We start from the raw sequence: 12,198 nt of genomic DNA, 5'->3' as shown, positions 1-12,198 counted from the left end.
TATAATATAAACATAAAATGTACGAAAAGCCTGAGGTAAATATGCCATATCTGTAATCAATAAACGCCTTCCCTAATCTTAGTCATACGAGTCACTACTCTGCTAAGAAGACACGCAGTCAGTTACATCACATCTGCTTCACTGCGGCCGAGAATATTAAAAGGACTACATAGCGTTCTGATGCAATCATAGGCGGAGGAATACAACTTCGTGAGGTTGACAGGTCGCTGTAAGTCCTGTTCCCTGGCAACGCGGAGAGGGAGGAGAGAGGGAGAGCAATGTTTAGAGCGCAGAGAGTGGAATGCAACTACGCCCCTATTTTCGCCATTTTGGCTCAACCATATGTATAGTTGAATAGCTGATACTGCCTCTACGTTAGAACCCAAATGGCATCAGTTTCATGTCGTCCTCTATTACTGTAAACCCTCGGGGGAAGGAAGGGAGGGGTGTCTCGAGCTTTGCCTATGTGCGTCCGTGTTGTGTGACGCTGCTGCGGCGGATTCCAGGGCTCGAGCTCGGAACGGCAGCGGGAGAGAAACAACCGCTGTTCTTCCAGGTCTTTCTTCTGTTTTACTACGTTGACTAACGGCAGGTAAGAGAAACCTATGATTCTATCATGTACACAGACGTGTCCGACTAGAACATTTTAGTATTGTAATATATGTTGTGAAGTACCAGTTAATAACTAAAAGCGGGAATTCGTGACGCATTTTTTTTTTTTTTAAATAACGTCTCGGGTCCGGACTGGGTCAGCAGCCGCCCCTCCTCCAGCGCTTCATAACAACTCGTTGTATTCAGAAAGGAGACACTTGAATGAGCTTTGCCTAGAATAATATTATCAGTATGTGCTTCATGAAAAAATAGAAGACGGGTACGGCTATTTAAATGTAGCTTTGGGGAAATTGATATATGTCATCTGTAATGGCGTAAAATGGGAATGCTGGTATAATTTCACCAGCCTGCCGCTATCAACTGCGTCAGTCTGACACAGTGACTGACAGTGACAGTGACATTTACATTTTGAATCGTGGTTTGTGAAAATCTACATGGACTAAATACGGCTTATTTTCTGGTCTTTGCTGTGTTCTCTGATGTGTGTTAAGAATTGCATTGTTAACGTACGTTTGACAGGTCACAGTCAAAATGTGACATTTTGAATATGATTTAAGCAAAGTAAAACGAGTCTCCGTAGTGTTTATTGAGCAATAAAATACAACATACATTTTAAAATGTTCAACCAATGTAGCTGTGTTCATACACTAATACCGGAAGGAAAGAAGTTGGTCCTACTGTGATCCCTGTTTAATAATAATAATAATAATAATAATAATAATAATAATAATAAACATTCAGCAGCACTCAGGTACTGACGCTACTGGAATAATAATACTAGCCTAAATGTATACGAGTTTCTAGTTGTTGTTTTTTTTTCGAAACGTTATACATTTTGATATTACTTTTTATTTACTCAATTGTCATAATACAGGTTGTCTTTATTTGTAAAGTAAACCATACTTAAACGGGTATTACTTATAAAACAAATATGTCTGTGACCCCTTTGAAGGCCATAGTGTGGACGATTTAAATACGATTTTTAAATACAGATCTAAAGTGTTTGTATGGAAGAGTCGCCGCACAAAATACCTGTCGAATTTATATTGAAGCCCATGTGAGCAGTCTTTACTTGTGGTTGTGTTGCTGAAAAGCTTATTTTGGTTACTCGGGGCCTAGTAAGGGGAACCGACTGAAGCTTAATAATAGTGCTGCCAGTGTGAGAGACTGACAAGCAAGCTATCCAATCGAAACCCTAGGCAGTGCTTTTGGAACATGGGAGTCCCTCTAATCCACAGTGAGGACAGAACATTAGAAGGTTCTCATAGTACAGTACAGTAATAGCCAGATATATTTGACAGTGGGAGTTTTTTTTTTTCATTCTCTTTAACTAAGCGTTTGGTATTTGTTATACAGTAGTAGGAAAGGTGCTCACCACATAGGTACTGACTCCCTTTCCTCATTGTAAGATCACTGTAAGCTCTTTCGAACACTTCTTTTGATATACAATATGCCGTGGCCTCTGAAATATTCCGTTGAAGCTATTATTCTGCTTAAGTATGAGCCATTTATCCCAACGTGAATACTGTATCAATTAAATACAGTACAAAAGCTGCTTCTTGACATATACTCAGTTAAGTTCCGTTTTTGTATTCGTAGAAAAGGAAATTGTTCTAATCAGACTGAATTGTCAGTTATATAGTTTTCAATATTTTATATTTAAATTTTTAATGTTGCCTTGAATTCACTGTAATTAATTAAATGTGTTGGGTAGGCATTTTCATTGGTCTACCAGCATTTAGTGAGGCAGAATTTATAGTGTATTGTTAATTGATTCATTACAAAGAAGGCATATTATGGTAAAAATAATTACAATAATTTAAAAAAAAGTAATAAAAAATATGTGTGTAAAATTTATTTTGCATAAAACTTGAGCAGTAAAATTAAATATCACCTTAAAGTGTGCTTTCACATTTACACACTGCTTTTACAGTGCTCCCCCTTTATAAGGCGGCCCTTTATACTGCGGAACAGGTTATAAGGTCATGGCTCCCATTTACCCCATAATGCCATAGGCTAACTAGGGCTGCAACGAAAGGTACAGTTTGACCTTTGAAATATAAACAATTAGCTATGGTGACGTCACTAGTAAAATTATGCAAATGAGTACCATCGAAGGTTCGAACCTTCCTTCGATAATGTGTTCCGAACCTTCGAAGGTCAAAATGTACACTTCGTTGCAGCCCTACACATAATTGATATATACAGTAAGCTTGCATTGCAGCAGCACCAACTGCAGCGGACTTAGGCAAAACAAAGCTTTATTTAACAGTTGTCGTTCCAATCAGGTTATCAGTCACATTTTACTACTACTAAAACTATTTAATAATAATAATAATAATAATAATAATAATAATAATAATAATAATAATAATAATAATAATAATAGGAACTTACGTTTGTCAAGTGACCCCTGAGATTGTTGTGCGCAGATGGTTGTGCCTCCATGATACATCAATAGTTGCTTGCACAGTTTGCATTCAACTTTTTTTTTGGTCGTCTGGGAATTTAACAAAAAAAATATGCAAGTACAACATTACATTAACAACAACAGTGGAATATGGCCAATAGATGTCGCATAGAATCCAGCATCAAGAAGCGCATTTAACGTAACTGTAGTAAAACTGAGATGTATATTATTATTATTATTATTATTATTATTATTATTATTATTATTATTGTTATTATTTCGATGTTTCCAGTACTGAAAGGTTACACAAGTCTACATATTTGAAGGGACAAAATGTATGTGTACTGTATAGTATTTAAATATGTATAATGCACTTAAAACATTTAATATATGTGTGTTTTCTTTTTTAAATCATTAACCGAAAAAGACCTGGGTATCCGGGTATTTTTCATGACTGGTACCCGGTTCCGGATTTTCTGTCCCAGCCGACCTCTAGTTTAAAACTACCTTCAAACTCCTGGCTAACGAACGAACCATCGAACAGCCTTAACGCTAACACTAGTAGTCTCGTTATAAGAAGGAGCACAAATAGCATGGCCTCTGAACTCTGACTACAGCGTTATAAAGGGGGGGCAGTGTATATATTGATAAAATCAAGTTTGCCGCTGTGTTCACGATCATTCTGAATGAGTTTTAAGGTGTAATATTGATATAAATAAATCGCTTTCAAAGAAAGTCCCCCTTCGAAGGTTCGGAACACATTACCGAAGGAAGGTTTGAACCTCCGATGGTACTCATTTGCCTAATTTACTTGTGACTTCACCATAGCTACTTGTTTATATTTATTGAAAATCCTATTTTACAGGTAAGCCATATACATGGAATAAAACATTCTTATGTAGTTTAAAAATACATTATATAAAACAGTAATCATGTTTTTATAATTTAAATAAAAATACACATTGTTTATTTACACATAATTGATGCTGCTTTGCCAGTAAGTTTGCATTGCAGCAGCATAAACTGCAGTGGACTTAGGCAAAACAAACTTCATTTAACAGTCACTGTTCCAAGAAGTTTATCAGTCACAGTCAAATTTTACTACTACTACTAATAATTATTATTTCTTAGCAGACGCCCTTATCCAGGGTGACTTACAGTCGTAAACAAATACATTTCAAGAATCAATAATACAATTAAGAGCAATTATTATTATTATTAATAATAATAATAATAATAATAATAATAATAATAATAATAATAATATGAATTTACACTTGTCAAGTGACCCCAGAGATTGGATGTGCCTCCATGATACATCAACAGTCGCTTGCACAGTTTGCATCAATACAGCTTCCTCTATACAGCTGTTGAGATGGTGAATGAAGAAATTTGCCCCTGGTTAACACAAGCTAGGTGGGGAGGAACGGACGGTGCTCAGTTTTTTCGAAATTCACATTATTAGTGCTAGTGTATATTTTGTATGTTTCAAACATATTCTACCATAGCACTTCTCTTACACTGTCTTTTACACTAGGTATTCAGTACATATTGAGTTGCTATGTATACAATTTGGTAGCGGATTTTAACAAGAACTGTTTACTTAATATGCATTATTCAAATCAAAAGATTGAATTTTGCATGTGAGTGACATTTAATGTGTGATTTATAGTATTCACACATTGTCAAACAGTATCTGTTAACAGGAAAAAAAAATAATAATACAGTGCATGAACCTGTCTGACGAACCTTCAGAGGTTTAAAACAATCTTCGAATCCCTGGCTAGCGAACGAACCTTTGAACCTTCGGACACAGCCCTACAAATTTACATATAATTGTGCGACCACTTAGCACATTTAATAAATAATAACACAAATCACACTGTTAAAACACTACTATTTGCAATCTGCCCTGCAGTGGATTCTGGGATTCCAGTTTTAACATAATTAGATGTAATATCTACTGCATTTAATCGTAAACTAGACATGATTTTTAAAAATAAATTTTGGTCCGTTAAAATAATGGAAAATAATCAGTTTTCAGTTTTTGAATGTAAAACTTTTTTTTTTTTTAAGGAAACGTTCTGTAAAAATAAACATTTTCTTGTTTTTAGTATGAAGCTAATTTGCTGTTAAACTTAAGGTAAATTGTCATTTTATAAGAGAAGGCATTTTACCTTCACTATTTACTTTTTACCGTTGAATTTACAGAAATTTTTTACAATGTAGATATGAGGGGTGATGCAAGGCTATAAAGTGTTACAGAAAATGGCTGAAATGTCACGGAAAAAGTCCTGGAAAATTATTCTTAACCAAGGGTGAGAACCCTGTAATTCACTCTAGGGATGTGCATTTTGGTACATTTTTATAAACGTTTAAACTCTATGCTATATCATAGTTTAAACAATCTCTGTGTATAGATATACATATGGACACAGACACACTTTTTTTTCTTTCTTATATACTAACAGTAGACCGTTCCCTTGACAACGAGACAGGATTCTAAGCACTGTTTGTTGCCTTCATCTGTGTGTGTTCATCTTTTTCTGCATTCCAGTAACAGCAACAGCATTGCCGTGTCTGTGTCTTTTAAGCGAAGATTCTTGAAAATCTGTACATTTACGTGTATATGCAGCAGCTCTTTCACACACACTTCAGTACATCTTGCCGTCTCGATAAACAAGCCATGGGTACTTCATCTCCGATTCATATTCTAGGAATGTATTTTTCATTTGCGTTTTTCTGCATTACTACTGCTTGCAACTGCATTGGTCACTGTAGTACAGTAGTCTCCGGCTAAGAGAACCCCCCTCGGGAGCAAACAAAGTGTTCTCTAAGACGGAGTTGAATAAGTATATGTATGTTAATAAACTATAATAATAAAGTAACAGACAAACTAATGTTAATAAACTAACTGTCAAACTAAGTAGACACACCACCCCTACACACATAAAAAAATGCAGCAGCAATATAAGACATGCACATTATTTAACAGAATGGTGAAGCAACTCACCAGAACGGGAAACATCAAATTGTTCGCCGACTTGTGTCTGATTCAGGTTTTTTTTAGCGCTCAAACAATTTCCAGCTTTTTGTAGCAAGAGAAAACGTGACACATTTGACACAAAATGAGTCAATGATGGCGGTTCTGGAAAGATTTAATAAACCAATTGGTGTGCCTGAAGAGACTCTCGCGATGACAAGTCGCTTTTGAAAAGACTGAATAAACCATTTAAATTTCAGTTTGATGATAAAGTTATCAGGTTCCAAAGCAATACTGTATCCGTTGTGAATGAATTGCTATAGGTGTCTTTTAAGCGAAGTTCCTGTTCCTTTAGCCGGAGCATTTACAATGGGGAAAAATCAGGTTTCACCCAAAGTGTGTTTCCTTAGGCGAAGTGTTCTCTTAGGAGGTGTTCCGCAGAGACTACTGTACTTGTACAGTCAGAAGATGCTGACTGCTTAGCAAACAAACTTCATATTGACAGCTGCTTCGCCGTATTGTCACAGATACTGGCCTGGAGTTGCTTTAACTCTTAAAACTCAGCCCCATTCATTTTGGGGCGCCACGGTTACACACATATTACCACCATAAAAGCCACCTACCTGGCTTGTTTAAAAGTACAGACTAGGGGCTTTCCAAAGGTATTCAATGTGTGTATGCGGTACTTCTAGCCGGAACTACGATCGCCTGAAGTTAAGCCTTTCATTATGTGACAGAGTTCACAGCTTAGGTTTTGTTTTGAGCCTGTTGCTCCGTAGCAGCTGGACAGAAAGGGGCGGTATCGTTGGAAAGTTTAGAAGTTCATCTTCCCCCCCATATTAATTTCATATTGAGGTTCAATGGTCCATTGTTTTTTTTGAGCCATCTATGATTACAATATATATATATATATATATATATATATATATATATATATATATATATATATATATATATATATATATATATAGCAGTGACCAAACATGATTATTTTGGAAAAACTTTTTTTTTTTTATATATATATATATGCTGGCTCTTTGAGCTAATATATATATATATATACATATATTCTCATCTCTACCACATATAGTATGCCCGTCAGGCAATGGCAAAAGCAATGGAGAGTGCTCTGTTTTTCGCTGCTTGAAATATCATTTAAATCCAGCACAGTACAGAACGGTGAATGTTGTTTTCCAGTACTGTAATTTGAATTGCACTATAAACTGTATGCATGTTATTGTAAATGTAATGTTTGGAAATTACAGTTTTATACAAAATGTATGTGCTTATAGTGATTATTTCTGATATAATGTTAGCTATCTTTTTCTGGTTCAGCACAATAATTTAGTGGATGTTTCATAAAACCATCATTCTCAATTATCCATCAAGGGAACCTGTGAATGAGAGGGGTTGGATAAGCGAGTGCTCACTGTATGTCACATTTTACATTTCTTTTCATCTAAAGAAATGTACTTCACTGTGTACATGTCAATAATACTGTTAAACATATAAGAAATGATCTAATTTTTTAAATCATGTTTTCTCTTTTATAGGTTTTTGCCGGAGGAATGGTTTTGAACTCAATATGAAACTGTGTTTTGCCATAGCTAACAGTATTGCACCAGATAGTCATGCCTGATGTTCATCCTTTTATGGCTAACTGTAACAAGTAAACCTACATGATTGTCCATGTAGATCACCTTTTCCTCGTCCTGCTGGAGTGAAATTGCTTCCAGACAGAATCCCCATCAGTCATCAGTCAAAAATGCAGTTGTATTTCAAAATGCCAAACACCTAGATTCATGCGCCCAATCGGTACCGAGTTGGATGGTCCTGCAGCTGAAAGCTACTCAAGCCCTTATCCAGGCCCCCTACCTTCTTCTGAAATGTCTCTCCTTCACGCTTTGGGCCCAGTGCAGACCTGGCTGGGACAGGAGCTGGAGAAGTGTGGGATTGATGCCATGATCTACACACGATATGTCCTCAGTCTTCTGCTGCATGATAGTTACGACTATGATTTGCAGGACCAGGTACTTAGTATTTTCTAATATTATTAGTATAATTTACTTAGCATGTGAAAACATTCTTATGGTTTCTAATTCAATTGTATTCAATTGTGTTAAATAGCACCTGATAGTGCTTTGAGTTGTCCTCTGAACAGTGACATTCCTCTTTATGGATGCCTACAGGCACCTGAATTTTTAATTGACAGTTTGACCAATTCAGGAAAAAATGCGATTTGTTGTTAGGAATTAAATCCTGCCTCCTCCCTGTTTAGCGGCAGAGGAAGTGTTGAGGCTGTACAATCCTAGTGAGGCAGGGTTGCCTGTAATCACAGACACAACCTCACAACATAACAACCTAGCAAGCAAAATCTTAAAATTAAAAATAAAGAAAAAAAAAGTTTAGTTATTGCACCATGTGGAATCAGACTACAAAGACCACACATTATTGTAAAAACTAAATACATGTCATATTCAGCATTACAGTTTTTTATGATATTAAGAAATAAACCATGAGTCTATAACTTTATTTAGTTTAGATTATGGCCATAAATTAGAATTTTTCTACCATCAAGTGGACAAATCTGGCATCGTTCTAACAAGCCATCTCAGTTCAATAGTGGCACGGTAGACATTTGATTTCGGTCTGTTTTATATACACCGTCATAAAACAAAAAAACTCTTGATTGTTAAAAGAACATGTTAAAAGAATCATGTTGCTTTTTTACCTAGACTGTATTATAAAGACTGTTTGAATAGTTACTTAAAATATTTTTTAAGCTTACCATAACACTGTAAAATAAGTTGTTGTGGATGTATCCACATTAGGCACTATTGGAAAGCAACAGCTTTTCTGGTTTCTGGCTTTTATGTAATTTCAGTGTTTCTATCGATATGTTTATTTAAATGGGATGTGTTCTGCATTGCATTATACATTAGAATTTTTAACTGGGAAACCTACTTAAAATGGTGTTGGCAGCACGTCAACTTTCTTAATCCACATTTCTGGGCTGAATGAGTTGAACAATGCACATGTAGGGAAATTGTCGGCAAGTTGTCGGCAAGTATTATTTTTAGATTAGACTATATTGTTTTTTTGCTTATCCCATGCTACTGTATTTTTCCTTATCATTATTTATTGGTGTTTTTTATTTATTTATTTTAAACTGAAAAAGTTACAGGGGGAGGAAATTGCCTGGGCATATTGGTAATTTTATACTGGCCTAATTACAGAAATTCCACCTTGCTCACAGTTTTCGGTTTTTGTCAAGTCTTAAATCTCAACCCACATACTGAATTCCAAAAGTCTTTTCATCCAGACAGTGTGGGTACACTTGAAACCTAATAAAAGGTGTGCTTACTTACAACCAGTGATATTATTACTGTCGCCTACAGTATAACTAGCTTAAAGTTTTCAGTTTTAACCGATATAACTGAAAAACACCCTTGAAGACGTATTTGGAAAATATAATTTTAATTTTTTTAAACCGCAGAATGCGGGCAGTGTGCAGTGACATTGCTGTTGACCAGTCATCAATTTTGTGGACCTACTTAATAGAATACACTTGTTAGTGACGTGACTGGGGTGGGCTGAAAAAAAACCAACAACTATAGTGTGATAGATACCCGGGCGGTAATGGGTTATAAAACGAAATCTGTTACTTCTCACAATTCTATATTGCCAGAATCATAAATGTGGGTATCCTTACTTGAACACAGTAAGTTTACCTTTGTATAAGTATTAGTGAAATGTACATGCAATTCATTGTAGAAACTGAAAATTGATGCGTTTCAGTGATGTTTATTTTTAATAACCTAAAATAACGGATTTTGCCAAATAATAATAAAAAACTGAAAAAACCCAAACTAAACAAAAAATAAAAAACGAAAAATTCAAGCCCTAAGTATAACATGCAAAAATAGTGACAGTTATAACCCAAAACTGAACCTGTGCAGAGATGCCAATGGATACGATTTGGCTGTAGCAGTTACTATTTTGGAGGTTGAAGGGGTATAATACTATGATTTTTATTAAATAAATAAATGATGGATACTCCGTGAACGTTTATGAAATGTTATTTCAATACCATGTGTGTGTTTTCCTGTTTATTTTTTTAATTAATTAATTGTCCTTAATACTGTATTTCACTGCCAGTTTATTGTGACATTTTAACGGACTTACTAAAAGCCCTTAGTTGTTTAGTAACTGGTTTAGGGGTCTGTGACGGGGGTTGTGGGTATTCACTGACACAAGAGACAGAAGTTGAAGTTGAGACACTGCACAGGTGCTCAGATTTATTTTGTATTTTCTTTTTATTTCACTGATTTCTTTCAGCCCGCAGAGTGCGCTGTTGTCCATGGCCTGGCTACCAACTATGGTATCCAGGACCTCCGGAGTACCACGGCAGGGTACGCAATATGGTGCAGGTGCACTCGCAGGTGCTCAAAGAATAATGAAAACGAAAAGGCAAAAAGAAAAAAGGAAAATAAAACACAGTAATGAAAACTACAAAATAAAGGTGCTGCACTCTGCAGCGGGTGTTTACCCGGTCGCCGCTACCCGTTCGACCCGGGTCTCCGTCCTACTCTTTGCTGTTCCTCAGCTATCTTTAGACACTATCGGGGTCTGCCCAAGGATTCCCCACTTTTCTTCAGTTTCTTTAGTTTCTTCTCTTTAAGTTTCTTTTGGGACTTTTTCTCCAGACCGTCCGCGGTCTTGCCGAGCAGTGTGACCGCTAGCTCATTGTTCAGGCTAAAGGGGCAGATCTGAGGAAACAACAAAGTATTCATTTATAGGTCCAGCAATCCCCCCCAAGACCCGCCTCCCAGCCACTCAGAGAAAGGGAAAGCCCACACACCCTCTTCCCCACCTGTGTCACTGCTATGACTGACAGGCGAATCCCACTGGGTTGCCGTCCTCTTCCTGCAGCACTATGCATACGTCAGACGGCCTGTCCAGGTCTCCCCTGTTACAGGGTCCTTCAGAAACTGCTGTGCAAATGTCGCCTTGCTATCATTATCAATCGCATGTTTTCTTGGTTGCTTATCAGTTATTAAAATAGGAATCACAAATCAAACGAAAAATGTCACTCTCCTCCATCTAAAAGATTGAGGTTGGCTTGTCAGAAATATTGAGAAGAGTTTACCACAGAATGGTCATTCATTAAAAGAAGTCGAGTGTCTGAATCTCATGTCTACTGTGAATACTGCTGGACAGACTTCTCTGTGAAACATGATGGGCGTCATGACTGTATCACACACACAGGTACGAAGAAACATCAGTAATATGGTAAATCTGACACTCCCTATTACTGTATGTTTGTGCAAATGGGTTTGCAATTCCAAATTGAAAAGCGTTGAAGTATTTTTATTTATTTTTTTAAATTTCTAAATGCCAAAATTATAAATTGAACAGCAAAAATGAGGTAACTGGCTTGCAAGAACCTATTAATTTCTAGGGGCTAGCAGCCACTGGCCTTAAAATAAATGTCCGCCTCGCTTCGTTCGACACATGCTACTATTTTTTCCTTTCTTAAGTTGGTATCTGTGTTTCATGTTTCAATTAGTTTGAATAAGTGAATAATAAAAAACATGAACACTATCAATTTGAAGTGTTGAAACAGAGCATGTTTGCGGCATAAAATCCCGCTCATTGCTCAGTCATATTTGAATCCGCTCAGCTACACAGCTTTTAATTGTGCAGTTTGCTCCACTAACGCTCCACTCCACTCATTTTAATTCTATGGCCTGCTCCTCTGCCGCTAAATACGAATTTACCTGGCTTGGGTTGACTTCCAAAAATGATATCTTGCTCTCAATTGATTGTGGGGTCTCTCACTTTACATGTTTAATTGTGTGTCACTGAGGTGGGGGGGGGGGTCAGTAAATTTCAGTAATCAAGGGAGGGACTCGCTCGCTCTCTATGTGACACTGACACAACGTCATACACAGAGATCGACTCCCTTTACTGGTTACTAAAATGTTCAGTCAAACCTGTTCATTCGACCACCTTTATTTAGCGACCACCTGGTCTGAGTGACCACTTTAAATTTCTCCCAATGATATTTGTGCTTTTATTTAACTGTATTAAGCAGTCACCTGTCTAACGCAACCAGCGACCACAATTCTCTTACCCAGCAATGGACTCAAGCCTGTATTAAGCACCCTTACACAGGGTTGTTCTAAGAAAA

The 12,198-nt window shown here is 36.6% G+C and overlaps 1 protein-coding gene across 3 annotated transcripts in view; it reads left to right on the top strand.

Annotated features, from left to right (window-relative positions):
* The first annotated feature begins 366 nt into the window (after positions 1 to 366).
* Positions 367 to 12,198, top strand: part of LOC117408847 (uncharacterized protein KIAA0232-like) — a 41,325-nt gene continuing 29,493 nt past the window's right edge. Inside the window, exons 1-2 of one of the 3 annotated variants that reach the window (XR_009309587.1) lie at positions 367 to 592; positions 7,559 to 8,035. Coding sequence is in view for 1 of the 3 variants with exons in the window: in XM_034014202.3 (XP_033870093.3) it covers positions 7,808 to 8,035 (228 nt within the window). In the remaining 2 variants the exon portion in view is untranslated. The remainder of the gene's footprint in view (positions 593 to 7,558; positions 8,036 to 12,198) is intronic. The other 2 variants (XM_034014202.3, XM_059005256.1) reach the window with 2 other exon arrangements.

Source organism: Acipenser ruthenus, chromosome 2 (assembly GCF_902713425.1).
Source record: "Acipenser ruthenus chromosome 2, fAciRut3.2 maternal haplotype, whole genome shotgun sequence".
In the NCBI taxonomy this organism is placed as follows: domain Eukaryota; kingdom Metazoa; phylum Chordata; class Actinopteri; order Acipenseriformes; family Acipenseridae; genus Acipenser; species Acipenser ruthenus.
Note: the sequence above shows the minus strand (reverse complement) of the source record. Positions and strands in the feature narration are given on the sequence as shown.